The sequence below is a fragment of the Tasmannia lanceolata genome, unplaced genomic scaffold (genome assembly GCF_043159265.1).
Source record: "Tasmannia lanceolata isolate RefF3 unplaced genomic scaffold, GAP_Taslan_0.1 ptg000015l, whole genome shotgun sequence".
Lineage (NCBI taxonomy): Eukaryota > Viridiplantae > Streptophyta > Magnoliopsida > Canellales > Winteraceae > Tasmannia > Tasmannia lanceolata.
The window spans coordinates 47623073-47640505 of record NW_027518692.1 but is presented as its reverse complement, the minus strand read 5'-3'; the positions used below and the strand labels follow the sequence as shown (position 1 = coordinate 47640505).

The 17433-nt window shown below is 38.0% G+C and overlaps 1 protein-coding gene across 1 annotated transcript; it reads right to left on the bottom strand.

Annotated features, from left to right (window-relative positions):
- Positions 1–262: 262 nt before the first annotated feature.
- Positions 263–16954, bottom strand: LOC143891635 (uncharacterized). The gene is made up of 11 exons (XM_077396172.1): positions 16816–16954; positions 16348–16582; positions 15290–15462; positions 6327–6742; positions 6147–6231; positions 4799–5166; positions 4093–4664; positions 3673–3850; positions 1336–1497; positions 1148–1236; positions 263–671 (listed from the first exon to the last, which is right to left on the bottom strand). The coding sequence occupies exons 2-11, from the start codon at positions 16458–16460 to the stop codon at positions 509–511; spliced, it is 2319 nt and encodes a 772-aa protein (XP_077252287.1). The 5' UTR covers positions 16461–16582; positions 16816–16954; the 3' UTR covers positions 263–508.
- Between the last annotated feature and the right edge of the window lie 479 nt (positions 16955–17433).

Genomic DNA, 17433 nt, shown 5'->3' with positions numbered 1-17433 from the left:
ATTTTTATCCTTACGATGATTCTTTGTAATCTCAAGAGCGAGATTCAATTCAAAACAATAAATAGAATCTTGGTGTCTGTTTTGGGTAAACACCGCCAAATCGCTGCATTTTCAAACATCATTTCCCTGTTCTGAGCACAAGATATCATGATTAAAGGATTGGTTAAAGGGAATTTTATCAACTGTAGACAAGATTTGAATAGGACATACATTGCAATTTCATGGGTAAAAGGCAAAAACAACAAAAAACAAATACAACAAATACACAATGAACTGTTACTCTATTCAGTTGCTAAGTTCATTACAGGTTTTACGGACAAAAAGTTGATGAAAATGGGGTTTTTAATTTGCATTCCTACTGGTGAAGCAAAATCTGGAGAGATAACACGGAAGTGCAACAAATTTACAATCAAATTGGCAGTGGAATTATGGAAAAGATCCTAACAACTGAGACAAAAGGCCATTCAAAGAAGAACAAGAGACCTTAACCTTGCCAGCCTGCAACCACTTATCTTCTCCATTTATTAACATATTCAACTAATGGGGGTACCTTTCTATCCTTTGGCTGTGCAGTCACACGAACAGATCGCCTTAAAACGGAAGTATCCAGGATGACTGTTTCATCCATGTCCTTCTCAGCCATGTCCTTAGTTCGCTTCTGTAACGCAGAACTATAGAGCATCCAACAAGTGAATTTCAGAAAACTGTGACAAACCTATGTCACATATATCTTCGATATTTTTTCAAAATATAGTTTTTATCGTGACATTTTGATAAAACGACAAAATCCCAAAATGATCCAGAGATTTTAAAAATATAGCGATATTTTCATTTTCATCATAAAATATTGCAATAATTTCACGATACTATCCCGATATTTTTATTTTATATTTTTTCTTAAATTTTATATATTTATAGATTTTTTAAATAATTTTATTTTTATTGTTTTTTACCAATATCAGCCCGAAAAAGAACAAAAAAAAATTAATATATTCCGAGATTTTCCCTTGCCGAGAAATTCCCGAGAACGATATTTGTGACATAGTACTAACTACTGGAACTGCCAATCATTAAAAGTTACCATACTTTATGCAAATTAAAGGAGAAAAAAAATCAATGTAAGTATTAAAGCAAAATATGAACCCACCATATTTTATGATAATGCTTCTCAAGCTGCTTTTTGAGGGCCAATTCTCTCTTGCCCTTTGGATTAAGTGAACCCAATAATCCGTCAAGCTGAAAAGAACAAAACGTTAAGGTGCACACAGTAGAATTACAACCCAGAGAGAAAAAAAAGAAGCAAAACATGGAATATTGTCTTGTATTGAAACATACCTCCTCCTTCGAAGTATAGAAACCCCACTGTTTATGGTCTGCACTCTCTACAAAAACCCTCCCTTCTCTTTGGAAAAACCAGTATCGATTGTGGTCCCGATCCTTCCCTAGAGTATTAGTCCGCATGAATAGCTTTCCTATCTCTCGATCAAAGAGCTCTTCCTGTAACAGATCATATCAATTTGGCAGTCAAAGCCTCTAATCAGAATGTGTGCCTATATAAATACATATTCATGAAGCCATGAGGCAACATAAATAGTATCACATGATTCACTATAGCTATGTGCTCATAGTTTTAAATTTCGGTGTTGGTTTGGACCAAAACCAAAAGTACATTGAATCGGAAAAATACAAGATTTCGCTAGTTGAAATCTCACCCTACCATTCAAAATTTCCCCTGAAAATTTAAAGATTTCCACTGAAATTGCAGAAATTTTATACATTTTGGTGGAATTTTTTTATTTTTTTTTAAAAGACTGAATATCTAGGTTTTACGTGATTTCGGCCGAAATTTCCACCAAAACCGACATTTAAATCCTTGTGTGTGCTGTGGCATGAATCTGAATTAAATATATCCATCTCTAGTTCAGTGGATAATGGCATCTCCCAAAGAATTCAGGTGTTGGGAGGTGGTATTGTATGATATAATGAATGAGGTGATATTTATATGCCATGCTTCTTTCTTGATATTTTATTTAATACGGGCAGAAACTCAAGCCTCGACGGTTGATATCTTGTCCTGTGGCTCCAAAGATTGCCAGGATGTGGTCTATCTTTGTTCCCCCTAGGGTTGGCATTTTTAGTTGGGCCATAGTTCAAAAGCGTATTCAGACGGTTGATTTCCTTAGGGAGAGGAATATGTTGATTGTAAATCACTGTGCCCTTTGAGTTGAGGAATGTGAATCGGTCAACCACGTCTTTATTCATTGTAAGGTGGCTAGGGAAGTCTGGGGTAGTGTGCTCAAGAGGTTCGGTATATCTTGGGTTTTTCCGAGTGACATTATCCAACTGTTTGACAGTTGGTTTTTTGCTCCGTGGAGACAAAAAGGCAAAATCCTGTGGCTTATTTCCTCCTTAGCGGTGATTTGGGTGTTGTGGAAGGAAAGGAATGCTAGAATTTTCAAAGGGGTGACTAGAGGTGCTCCTTTCTTAGCTTCTAAAGTCATGGCGCTTACAATATTCTGGGCAAAATCCCTTCCGAGTTTTAGTTTCGTATCCGCATTTGATCTTTGGCATGGTTGGAGAGAAGTGTGTTATAGTATCGTTATTTCTTCACCCATTGTTCAAGCGTGGGAACCGCTGGATAGAGGATTTGTCAAGCTTAACTTTGGCGGTTCTAGTCTCTGTAATCCGGGGCCGACCGGTCTTGGAGGCGTTCTTAGAGACAAGGGAGTGGTTAGATGGGCTTTCGCGGGTCCATTGGGGATTACGGATTCCGATGAGGCAGAAGTTCGGGTGGTTTACCAAGGGATTAAACTGTTGGAGGGGGAGGATTTTAATTGCGCTGTGATCAACGGAGACTCTCAGAATGTGATTCGGTAGCCATCGGGCTCCCATTTGTTTCCTTGGCGTTTTGCGGATTTCTTCAATGAGATCAAAGACATTATTGGCTCCTCAAAGGTATCTTATCGCCATGTCAGAAGATGGGGCAATGGGGAGGCTGATGGCTTGCTAGAAGGGGTGTACACTTAGATTCTTTGGAACAATATGATTCCTTTCCTCCTTGATCCACTGTGAGTCTGTGATAGCCTTTGTACTCTTCTTTGCTTTTGTACAGTTTGTCTTTTTGACCATCTCAGTCCTTTTAATGAAATTTTTTACCATTCCAAAAAAAAGAAAAAAGAAACTCAAGCCTTCAAAAAGTGTAGACCGTCGAAAAAAAATTGGGCAACAAGAGATATGGGCTGAATTTGACCATATAGTCCTCGAAAACATTGCTAATCCTCGGAATGCTCAGCCGAAAAATAAATTACATATCACGGAGAAGCTCAAGCAATTCAGTCTCCGACATCAGTAGGGAGGTAAACATGATTGCTGTCGCTGATATATTAGGTAAATGACATAGAAAAGTGTCTTTCATTCAAGAATATTATGCATCTACTATTATTTCAGACAATTCTTCCTATCTAACATATAGGATTAAGCCATGTTTAGGTAAAGTTGATGTTGTCTTGGGGGTTCTAGAGGGAAATGGACTTTTTTGTTATTCTTAATCCCTCTTTTCATTAGGAATTAGATAAATAAAAATTAGAAATCTGTCGGAAAGAAGATAGGTAATATCATGAGAAATCAAATGATGTGATTATGTGAACCATCATAAGGATTGGGGACACGTACCCTCTCCTCTTTTAATTTTTTTTCTGTTCTCTTTTGCCGCTTCTCTCGATGTATTTTGTTCTTCTCTCGTCGCATATTGAGTTCAACCAATAGAGCAGTTTCTTTCTCTCTCTCCTTTGTTTCCAAATGTTGCTTCATAAGGGCTCTTCTTGATGCTAAAACATCAAGCTTACTTCCTCTGGAAAAAACAACCATACCCAACAATGCCCAACACCGATTGTTAATATTTTTCAAAAAAGGCAACTACAAACACTACTGCTTGTGTGAATTTATAAAACATCCAGCAAAACAGATGCATTTATACACCTACAAAAAAAAATTCTCAAAATATGTACACTTTACTGTGTGCTTTTATTTGAACCATTGAAAAAAGGATGAAAAACAGAACTTATATACCCATAAGATGTGGTAAAGCACTACCTTTTTCCTGAATGGTTGATCTCTAGTGTCGCAGGTGCTTCCATATTAACATCTCCAATTTTACGTTTGGCTTGCCCACAGCTATGCATGGAGTCCAAAACACAAATCCCGGCAGTATTTGAACCACTATTAGCTTGCGGGCTATCATTGTTGCTGTCTTTTGTCCCTTTCAGATGCTTTTCCTCTCTTTTCCTTTGCTTTTCCTCTCTTATCATTCGTTTTTCCTCTCTTTTCCTTTGCTCTTCTTCTCTTCTCATCCGCTTTTCCTCTCTAATCATTTGCTTTTCCTCTCTTATCCTTTGCTTTTCCTCTCTTCTCCTTCCCACCTCTTCCAAATCTTCTTCCTTTTTTGTAGCCAGAAGTGCATGATATTGTTGAATGTACATATCTATTTGCCCTCTAATCACATTCGTTGCAAGAGCACAGTAAACTAGTCCACCAAAAATTTCCAGTTTGACACGCACGCTGAGCTTGTAGTACCGCCCACGCTCAATCTTGACTAAGTGGTCTGTAGAGTCCTTTTCCAACTGTAGGTAGTCAATTAAATACTCTGTCCAATTATTTGATGTAACCTGGCATATTTAGAATATTACCAAGAAATCATCAAGAGGATGAGAAAACTTCAAACAATGGAGACTTTCAAAATAAAGAAAAATGAAAGTGTCATTGTCAATTAAAGGATACAGACAATATGTATTATAATTACCATTGTTTTCCTGTTCTTTTCCTGGATCAAAGTGTAATACTCTCCTTGATCATCAATAAGCAGTCTAAGAATTGCACAGTGTGCTTCCACTATGAGGTTCGAAATACCTTCATAGACTATAGCATATTCAAACTCTTCAAGGGAAAATGGTGACAAGTGCAAAAGCTTGCCAAAACATGAGCAGAAATCCCAAACCATCAAAAGGGACCCTACATCATTCATGGGAACAAGAAAGTTGGTGGAAGGCACAGGCCGATCAGAAAACACGGGATCATCTGCACATGGCTTCACTAGCAGATCATCGATAGGGTACTTAATAATTGCCACCTTTGTCTCCTCCTTTTGTAATTTTTGGCTTGACTCAAGAGCTGACACAGATCCCATTAAGCCATCATAAGTTTTTATTGATTTTGAAAAGAAGAAGAAACACAAGATTTAATACTGCAGGTTTAATATAGCAAATGAAAGTTGATAACTTTGACTAAATATTAAGAGGTAAAATACAGCAAGAAGGAAAATGTACATGAAAAACTAATGGGTACAAGAATTTCCAGATTTGAATCAATTACCATATGGACAAAATGGTTTGTCTCAGAAAAAAGGTTCAAACTTGTGGGCAAATGTAGACCAGGGCGAATCATCATAGATCACCTTATCATAAGACCATTGGAACTGGTAGAAAGAGATAAATATTTGCATTCTTCATTCATGTCATAGAAAAAGAAATTCATTTAAGATTAGGTGAAAAAGAAACGGAAAACAAGACAAGAAAAACAAATATAGTATAAGAAACTAATGAAAACATTATCTAGTAACAGGGGACCTGCTCAGTATATTCTTCCCACAAGTGACCATAAGGATGTCCCAACTGGAACAGAATTTGTACTATAATGTATTGACCTCTGTTCCAGTCAGTTCTGTCTGTTTTTATTTTTAATATAATTTTCCATTTTTCTAGAACTTTTAAATATAGTTAAGGACCTAATTGGTTGAATACTTACATCGTGTTTATTTTAGATGGTTGTTAACATGATAATAATAAATGGTTCGTCAGATAGAATATGTATTTATGTTTTGTTTTAGTAGTTTCTACTGTTCTTGTCGTTTTGGTTCTGATCTTTGAAAATTTTTAACTTCTTAAAATCGTCATGTTTTTTAATCGTTTCTGAAAGGGAAATCAAAATGTGCAGAATGACAAAATGTTTCATTTAAAAAGAAAAATGATCCGCACATCAGAAAAAAACTGCAAATTATAATCACTATAATCCAATAAGAATGCAAATATAGAAATTACACTGATGGTTGTCTAGGCATACAGCTTGATAAATCAGCAAGTTTGAATGCAGACCTGTTCTTGTTTTCTTCGCCATAGCTGAGTTGCCATTTTCCACAATTGCCCTTTTCTTATTGCTGCCTTTCTCATTCTCGAGTTTCTGAGCACGAAACAGGTATGAGCTTCAAGATTATCATTGAATAACTAAAGTACATAATCTTCAAAAATTAAAAAACATTTTTGAATTGAGCCTACCAAATTTTCACGGGACATACACTCTTCAGACATTTTCAGGTTCTGGGTCATCTTTTCTCTCAATTCCTCAGGCGGCTCTACAGTGATCCCATGCTTCATTGCCAATTTATCATGAACAACCCATGGGGCATTTTGTGAAGTTGACTCTCTTATAAATAATCTTAGTAGATCTCTAGAAAAAGGCGGTTTCTTCCTGATCAAATTCTTGGAATCCTCAATAGATGTGCTAACAGTTTTCCCTTCTTCCTCGAGCCATCTCACTTCATAAGAGAGACCTTTATTGTTGTTTATAACCTTCAAAATTTTGCGTGGGTGAACAGAATTTCCTACTCTTCCATTCAACTCTTCACCTTCTACAAAAAAGTCCTTGAACCTCTCATATATCATGTTAACCAGATCATTTTGCCTCAGCATGCCTGCAAATCAGTAGGACTCCAAATTAGGCATAATTTTACATGAAAGAAGGATGTAAAGTCATAGTATATGTAAGCAATTCCATGTATGAACTGCAAAGAATGAGCATCTCCATGTAGCTCATAGAGGCCCTTAGAAGAACCAAATAAAGCAACATAAAAGGGCATTTTAAAAGCTATTCAAGCAGACATTTCAATTGAATCTATACTGAATGATAAAAAATAGAAACTAAAAATTAGTCTTTTCAATCACAAAAGGGATTGCTATCTGTGCGCCTTTGTCTTTAAGGAAGATTGATGCTTCACCCTTGTCACAAAATGCTCACAATAGCAAACTCTGTAAGTAAATCATTGCCCTAATTTGGCATGCATCCCTTTTGTGAGGCATGATGATTTGCAATAAAGAGTGAAGCACACTGCTAAGGTTTATGTAATATTTCATGGGCCCTTGTGGATACAGTGTTGATGCAAAAGACTGGTTCTAAATATTAAATGAACGGTAAAAATGAAACCCAACAAGATATCTCTCTAAAGAAGCCAGTGCACCTAGGTTTCTATTTCAATCTTGTCTACAAATTAGACTTGGAGAATCTATTTAATTGATGGGGGGCCATCCAAAGATGTCATGAAGACAAGGAGATCATTCCTAGAATGATGATGGTCAGGGTAGGAGAGAGGGGAGGGGGTACAGAAGACCCCTCAAACCCCTATTAAAAAATCCATTAAAATGTATAGGCGCAAAGTTGTTATGTGGACAGATTCAACCTTGGGCGAACTGATGCAAATGGCAAACCCCCTTCATTAAATTCAAGGTTCCTACAATGCACATCAACAGCAACTTTGTAGTATATATTACTCAAAGCAATTTTCGGACGTATATTAGCATGCAAATCAGGGATGTGTTGGGCAAAAGAATCAGCAAAATTAGAGGGACGTGCATCAGGGCGTAGGTGTATTAGGTCAATGGGCTGGCGAGGTGTGACGCCATGAACATTCTCAAAGGTATTTTTATCAGTAGACCGATTAACCGAACTATTGTATGCAAACTCAGTAGTAGGCAAAAGCATATCCCATGTACCCGGACGGTCACCTATCAAACACCTCAACAAGTCACCTACAGTGTTATTAAAAATCTCAGTTTGGCCATCGGTCTGGGATGAAAACTTCAGTTGGATTCCAAAGAGTTTCCACGGTGTCTTCCAAAAATAGCTAACAAATTTAACATCCATGTCTGATACAATGGTGCATAACCCGTGAAGTCCAACAACCACCTGAAAGAACAACTTATCGACAACAAGAACAGAATAGTATCATATCCTCTAGCCATCCTAGGCAATCCAAGGACAAAATCTATACTAACATCATGTCACAGAGTGTGTGGAATGGGTAATGGCGTGTACAAGCCTGTGTTCTACTTCCTAGCTTTACCTAATTGGCACGTGTGATACTAGGACACAATCTGCGCCACATCCCATTTTAAGGATGACCAGTAAAATAAATCTTCCACTAATGCAATGGTCTTCTATCTCCTAAAATGACCAGCAAATCCACTGGCATGCAAGTCTCAGCCTAAGAAATCCCTAAGAGAAGTACGAGTGATGCATAACCTAGACCTGCGAAACAAATAACCGTCTCAAAGTAAGAAATCAACGTGATCCCGACAGTTAACATCCTTATCCTTTTGAAAGATGATACCAAAGTCAAGAAAAGTGGCAAACTCATGCTTCAGACTGTCAAACCCTATCGCGTGGACACCCATAGATTGTAAGACCATGGGAATACAACTTAGAGCATCAGCCACTTCATTCTAAATCCCTGCACGGTGATTGAGAATAAATGCATACTTCTAAAGAGAGTCTACCCACTTGGCATGCCTTTGACTTAACTTCTCTCGGGCTATGTCACACATAACTCCAATATTTTCAAAATATAGCGATTTTATTGAAATATTTTGATAAAACGACAAAATCTCGAAATAAGCCTAAGAATTTAAAAAATATAGCGAAGTTTTCATTTATTGTGATAATATCACGATATTTATACAACATTTTATACTTTATACCTTTTTCTTACGGCTATGTCACACATAACTCCAATATTTTCAAAATATAGCGATTTTATTGAAATATTTTGATAAAACGACAAAATCTCGAAATAAGCCTAAGAATTTAAAAAATATAGCGAAGTTTTCATTTACTGCGATAATATCACGATATTTATACAATATTTTATACTTTACACTTTTTTCTTAATTTATATATTTTTAAATAATTTTATTTTATTGTTTTTCCCGATATAAATAAGAAACAATAAAATAAAATTAATATATCTTGAGATTTTACTTTTGCCGAGAAATTCTCTAGAACGATATTTGTGACATAGCTTTCGAGAATGAAGGTATTTCAATGTCTCGTGGCCAGAGTACAATACAAACTCCTGGGGTAACATATAATACCATCAATGACAAAGAGACTGTATGAAAGCATACAATTCTTTGTCATAGATAGAGTATCATGGCTTACACTCATTAAGCTTCATGCTGAAATAGGCTACGGTTAGGCCTCTTGACTCAAAACACCTCATATCCCCATTCCTAACACATCACATGAAATATCGAAGACTAGAGAAAAGTTCGGGTGAGCTAGAACATTGGCCTCAACCATCTTCTGTTTGACATCCCAAAGAGCTCAGGTGGCAGCAATAGTCCAATGGAACTCCCCTTTCTTCGTGCAATCTGTGGTGGGATCCATAAGGGTACTAAACCCCTTAATAAATCACCTATAAAAGGTGAACAACTCATTGAAACTACGCATCTCAGAAAGGGTCTTAGGTATGGGTCACTCAGTAATTGCTCAATTTTCGAGGTATGCCGAAACACCCTGCTCAGAGACAATGAATCCTAAGAATATAACATGGGTTTGCATGAACGAAAACTTCTTGAGATTGGCATAAAGTTTCACGGTTGCAAAGAGTCTCAAGAACCTGCTTAAGGTGACCCAGGTGCACTCATCTAGATCGACTAAAGATTAGGATATCATCAAAATAGACCACTAGAAATTTCCCTAGAAATGGATGCGACAATGAGGGTAATCATTACCCTTATGAATGTACCAAGAGCATTATATAAACTGAAGAGCATGACCAACCATTCATATAATCCATCCGGGGTCTTAAAGGCGGTCTTCCACTCATCGCCGGACCTAATCCGAATTTGGTGGTACCTACTACGTAACTCAATCTTACTGTTAACTTACCAACTTCTCCAAAACTTAAGCTATTGGAGAAGTTGGTAAGTTAACATGGTATCAGAGCAAAGGTCTCGAGTTCAAACCTCCCAGATAGCAAAAATCCACATGCGATGGTTAGCCCAAAGTGGGACCACATGTGCCACGTGATTGCCAAGTGGGCCACACGTGCGGGGGAGTGTTAAAGTATAAAAGATAAATAACACCTTTCTCCAACAGCTTAAGCTTTTGGAGAAGTTGGTAAGTTAACACTTACTATACCAACGAGAGCCTGTCAACATATCAATCATATCGTTGAGACACGGGGTATACAAAAACCTATACTTGATCGTGATTTTGTTTATGGCATGACTATCAATACATATTCTCCATGACCCATCTTTCTCAAGTATCAATAAAGCAGGTACAATACAGAGACTAAGACTATTGCAGATCACACCTCTCTCCAACAGTCCCTCAAGCAACTTTATATGCTCCACAGGATTTGATAATGTAGAAAATTAGACAACATGGGCCCTAGAATCAAGTCTATGGCATGAAGAATATCCTGCATGGGTGGAAATTAGAAGACGCAGGTATTCTATTCCTCCTAGAGCTAATTGCCTGGCTGAGGTCGTTGCTACTTTTGGAAACACTGTTGTTACTCCTAGAAGCAACTGGACCTATGGGCTTAACTCCACTAGTCCTTTGAGACGAACAGAATCTAGACAATTGTGCCTCCCTGTCCTGAGAAGTCCCTCCTTTTGAGTTAGGTAGTCTAAGACATCTCTCAATGTCTAGCTCCTTATGATAGGCCTCTTCCACGATGTCAAGAGAATGGAGATTAATCTTTCTTAATCTTATATCTCAACCCATTGATGAACCTACAGATTGTGATTAAGGCTCCTCATATATATCACATATCATAGAGAGCTCCTCAAATTGGACTCGATAGTCAGTGTCTGTAGAGGTCGTCAGTCCCACATTCAGTCATTTGTTCATCAATTGCTGCCTATAGTAGGGGGAAGGTACTTCTCTTTTAATTTAGTCTTCATCTCATCCCAAGAGAAAATCAGTCGCTCCCATGAGCGCTCTAGATTCCTCTAGACGCCCTGCCAATACCGCTTGGTAGCCCTCACTAACTTCATTTTAGCAAACAGCAAATGGTGGTAGTCAGGCATGACATACTATTCAAAGTAATCCTCTAAGTCAGCTAGCTAATCCTGGAAAGCATAGAGGTCCAGCCTACCATTGAAACTAGGAGCATCAACTTTGAACTTATTATTGATATCTACGGGCTCAACGTGGCAGTGCCAAGGTGGGCCCTAAAGATGTCTCTGAGGACGGAGCGGGAAATGCCTATCTGGAAACCTGCCTTGAGGTGGTGGCGGCAGAAGATGAACCTCGGGATTATCTTCAGGGAAAAACTCTGCCTCATCAAAGTCCTCACAGTGGAGGTTGCCAACAGGGGTAAACCCCCGACCATTATCATGCACAGTACTCTCTACCAATGGATGCTCTATGAGTGGGGCGAGTCTCCCGGGAGTGGGAAGGATGCCGACTTGATCGGTTGTAGGTCCTAAATGAGTGCGGGGTTGGCTCTCATAGAGCTCATGCTCATCCACGTGAGGACTTACATCTGTCACCCAACTAACTCTCTACTGGGCACTTGCCTACTGGCCAATTGCCTAACTACCTCATGGATTCGGTCTACCAATTCCCTAAGAGTGTTAATGTTATCTTCAAGGGATTGAATTTGCTCTTTCATTTTTTGTTTGGATCGGGTGCTTATGTCCATGAACTAAGGATAGACAAGGGTGGAAGGGTGCTAATATACGACACAAAATGTGATAAGTAAATTAACTAAGACTACATCAATGTACTACCAGGAAGCAAGAAAGTAATGGAAACAACTAATTAAAGTTCATCCACCAATTAGGGTTGCAAAAATTTTCAGAATGAATCGATGAAAACTAATGGAGATCTTTCTCAAAGGGAAGTAGATGATATGGGTGAGTTAATGGAGGTATTTAGGGAGGAGGTGACTACTGCGTTGATCTTCTCCTAACGTTTGCTCTGATACCATCATTCCACTTGATGCCGAGCAGGGCAGACGAAGGAAGATAACGAAAGGGGAAGAAGAAAATAGGAGTGAAGAGAGAGATCGTAAGAGGAGAGAAATGTGCAGTTATTAATTATCAAAAAACTGAATGTCCAATAGATTAGGCCCCCATATATGTGGGCAATTGAAAAGCAATAAATAAAATAAAATCTCAAAAGGACAATTGTGCCACTTATTGGGCCCCCATGAGTTAGTGATCGCGCCTAGAAAAAGTTTGAAGCGGGCGCCTACGATCCCCATCAGTGCTTTAATGTCAACTACTAGCAAAAACCTTTGACGGCCCTCACTGATCACTTGAGTGACTTACGTTGTCTACACATTCAGATGATTATTCAGGTAATATGTCCTCCCTTGTTTCATAATTGAGGACTTTTCGACTTGTCATTGGTGATGACTAAACTTTAGCCATCACACATGCTACAGGCTCTCTCCTGTCTTCTAACTATTCTGTTCATATTCCTGATGTTTATGTTACGTGCACTCTTATCTATTTCCAAATTCTCTACAGACATTCAAAGCTACTTTATTTTTACTCTTTTATTGATCAAGGGTCTGTGTTTGGACAAACTCATTGCTAAAGGATTTTGTCGAAGCAATCTCTATCTTCTCTCAACATCATATCTCAACATCATATGATGAGAAAACTCCTTAACGTCATCATAAAAAAAAAGAGAGAACTCCTTAAAGTCCCACATAGAAGTCTTTTGGGGATGTTTTCAATGAATAATGATTTGAAGTTTTTCCCTTTTATGTGGATGTGATGCCTTTTTTGAAGTGTGATTGCCTTATATCGGGTAAATTTATACCCCTAAGCTTTTTCTTTCTTTCATCCCCCCTCCCCCCAAAAATCCCTTCTTGGTTGGGATTATAAGCCGACACCTCTTATCCTTCTCACTTCTTACATCCTTTTTCTACATGTCTCCACTTTCTTTTCCTCATACTTTCTTCACCCTTCCCAGTTGAGTTAATAAACCGCTCCCCTTTCTACGCCTATCACCTCTCTTTCTTGATCGTAATTTACTCCGATCATCTTTCTTGTTCATGATCTTGATTATCTATTCGTTCTCTCTTTCTTTTGGCCGTCATGAATTTACATAAATTTGGTATCAAAGCCTAGATTCTCATGCCAAATTGATGGAGTAAAAGGAGGTAGGGGTAGGGGCAGACCGAAAACAACTTGGGTAGAAACAGTGAGGAAAGACTTGATAGCTAGGAACATAACAGAGAACGTGACCTTAGATAGGATAGAATGGAATAAAATGATCCACGTAGAAGAACCCAACTAGAGCCAGGATTAGAGCCGGGTAGATTCCTTCTTCATGAAATTTTTCTAAAGGATTCATTTAGCCGACCCCAACTAGTTTGGGACAAAGGCTTTGTTGAGTTGGTATCAAAGCCTAGATTCACATCAGTACACCAATGATCTATAGATAACAAAGTGCCCAAGAAGACAGTACATCCTTGTTGTCAATTTAGGAAGCATCATTAATTGAGTTTTGCATCTTTTAATGAAATAAAGAGTAATTACCCTTATGAGTTAATTCATTCAGATGTGTGGGGACCCGCCCATGTTGGTTCCCTCTATAGATGATTGGATCCCGTTTCAATGACACATTTTTTTATGATTCTACACATTGGATTTTGTTTCTCAAACATAACTTTGATATCATGTAAAGAAATCTATGAAAGAGAGCATAAGAAGAGATTTCATAGTGGACAGAGAAGATGACTCACACAACTTGTGAGGCTGAAATCATATTATTAATAACGAATGTACAGCCCTAAAGACATCCTTATGTAAAGAGCTACACTACATAATTACAAGACTTTCATTAATAAAGTGATACACCATATACTGATTGTGTGCACCATACTAAATGTCACTTGTGTGTGTTATTTTTAACAATACAAACAACTTTTTGTAATCACTATCAGGGGCCCTCAGCAAACCAGTATGTGAAAACAAAAGACACTTCATCATCAGACTCATAGATCTGGCTGCAGAGCCATGTTAAACTACAGCTAGCTCCCTTGCCACCTTCCGCTTGTTCTTGTTCTATCAACCGCAAAGTGCGGCCTCAAGCCAACTAAAAATACACTGAATACTCAAGTAGTTATTTCATCAATTTCAACCAAAATCACCAGATAAACAACACTCCATACACATGGTATAGAGAAAGACGGATTTCACAACACCAGAAATTCCTCTTCTCAAATAGTGAAACCAAAGTTTACACTAGCCCACGATCAATAACCCAAAGTAGAAGAAGAACAATGCCCAAAGGAGATGTGCTTCTATATATGAAAGAAGAACACAACATACAAGACAAGAACAAAAAAAGAGAGAAGAAAGCTTCAATACATAGAGAAAATATGAGAAAGCTACAAACACTAGCTTGCACCAAGAGCTTCAATGGAGGTCTAGGTAGATAGTGAAGAATCTCTACCCAAGGAGTTAATTAGAATAGGCTTAGTCAATGGAAAGTAAAAAGGAAATGGCTTAGGTAAGTGGCAGTGGGTATGGGAAAGTGGAGTCTTTATTGCTTAGGGAAGTGGACAAGTGGTGGGTTTAGAGTTTCAAGTAGGGTTTGAATTTGAAATAGGTGGGTAGTGGGAAAAGATGGGCCAAATATGTGTGGCTCACACAAGTGCAAGCTAGGCCAACAAAAGACCAAAATGCCCATGGACACAAAATACATATTTGTCCTCACTACATTTCTCAAAATAAAAATAAAATAAAAGCTACCCAAAAATACACTTCAAAATTTAACACATGGATGTAGGACCAGGAAGAGAAATAGAAGAAAGAGGAGAAAAGAGAAGAGGGAGAAGAACAGAAGACGAATAGGGGAAAGAATAGAGGAGAAAGAGGAAGAAGAAGGAGAATAAGAAGGAAGGAGGAGGAGAAGAGAACTAGTGCTGACATTAAATCGCGCCACCAGGTTTTGGCTCGCATGGGACACATTTCACACGAGGATTGCATTTCCCTGTTCCTGCTTGGGTTTTTTAAACTGCTATTTATTCAAAGATATTCCCTACAGAGAAAAGGCACTCGGTTACTGTGAATTAAGTAATTGGTATGCTATCAGAATACTCTCACATGGAACTTCACATGAAAGACAAGAAAAGGAAGCCATCACAATACAAGGGAAGGGTTGCTCAGTGAAGATAAAGAATGCCTGATCAAAGGCATGAATTCCTTACTGAATTGGACCAAACGCAATACGTGCATCTCGAATTCCTTGGGGAATCTTAGAATTTTCTCACTTGCTTGTTGTTCTGAAACCAATGCCTCTTCATAAGTTAAATGCCTCTTTCCCGTAGCCTTGCAAATCCATACTCTTTGACGATACAAATTGATCCGTTTCAAATACTCTCTGCTTTAAGCTAAGGAATGAATCCAATGACAATAACAGAACACAAACCAACCAAGATACCTCTTCTATATACAACTATATGTATATAACAAATTTGCCTCGTTAATACAATTCTTTGACATTCAAAACAAAAATATGTATATAACACACATGACCATGAATCCATTGACAATAACAGAACAAATATCAACTAGCATAACCTTTCTATAAACAAAAAATGTGTATAGCACTCAACTCAGCTCAACTAAGCCTTTGTCCCAAAATATGTGTATAGCACATGACCAAAATTTTATCCAGCTGTTTGAAGCATAAAACTCATAACTAAATCGATGCTATTGAAATGATTTGAGCTCCATGCTCATGGTGATGAACATAGGTCCCATTTGGATTGCAAGAAAAACAATTCTGACAAAAAAAAATCTTGGAATTTTGTTTTCTTCCCATGCTTTAGAGGGAAATGATATGATTATGGTTAATTTAAAGGAATATTGTTAGGTACCTTACCAATACGCCAAAAGCTCCGTAGCTGATGGAACATGTTAGGCAAGGCCTTTTAAACCCGTCCCATACCTAGGCGGGCCCCCACACAGGACCGTAACAAATATCATCATAAACTGAAGGTCTCTCTAAATAAAAATCGAATAGGGTTGTTTCAAATTATCATTTTTGTGGGTAAAAAGTACCAAATTTTAGAAATGTTTTTTTCTTTCCAAACACTCACAGAAAATTCTTGCAATCCAAACAGGGCCGTAATGTTACATCGTTTCCATAGAGCAAAGGATGAATTAACGAACCAGAATAAAATTTCATACAAATGCACGTCCATAAACACAAGGGCTTTTAAAAAAAAAAAACAAAGAACAATACAAAATCACAAAAGGATACTCATAGCTCCGAAATACTTCGTCCGTGAAACGAACTTGCCAAACGTGTTCTTCAGGGCGTAAATCATCTGGGGGTTTGACAAGATCAAAGGGTTTTTTCCCCAACAACGGCATGTTCAAATTCCACCGTCCGATCTCTCCAAAAAAAATGAAAATGTCAAAATAATTCGAAAAATGAAGACAAAAAAAAATCCACCTCCAACGTGAAACAGAGAAATCTTTCCCCTGCAAAAGAACTGTTCATCAACAAAAATCCTAAGTCAAAAACTCGCAAATAATTTGAAGAAAACAAAAAAGATTCCAAATCTTCATTCAACGCTTCGAATCTTAGAAACCCAAATAGCAGAAAAGGAAATAATCTCGTGACAGAGCAAGGAAATGAAATAACAACTGTGAAATTTATGAAGGGCAAAAATGGTAAGAAAAATGCAGAAACAAAAGAAGCAGGGCTAGGAGGCGAAACGAGTACCGTTGATTGGGACCTAATAGCGACAGATCGACGGCTGAGATGAGTTTGAGCGGATTATTACTTTTCCGACAATGTTCGAAACCCTAGCTGGAGGAAGAAGGCCCGCGCTTCCTCCGCATTTGTTTTCAACAAAAGGGTTTTTTTTGTTTTGCCGCCCTTTCTTTCCTTTTTAGTTTCCCACGCTTGGCATTTTTTTAGGGTACTGATATCCGCACTACCATGTCTTAATATTTGCACTAACTCACCTTGTCTTTTACTACTTGGTCAGCTCTCTCAAAGGTTATCAGTTATCACAATTCCCAAAAAGTCACCCGGACTGTCAATCGGGATGGGCAAGCTCGAAACCCGCCCGTTCGGCCCGCTAAAAAGCCCGTCCATAATTAAAATGAGAACGAGCCAAATCAAGCTTGGTCAAAAGTTGAAGCCCGAACTCTAATTTGACCTGAGCTTGATCAAGGGTCGTCCAGCCCGTTATAGGCCCGATAATATATTTACTATATAATTTTTCAAGATTTTTTATGAACGGTTCGGATCATCATATCCTATAGGCAATAGCTCGACCTCAGATTTATTAAATGAATAAGACAAAATTTGGCAAAAAATCAATCGGTGTGGCTT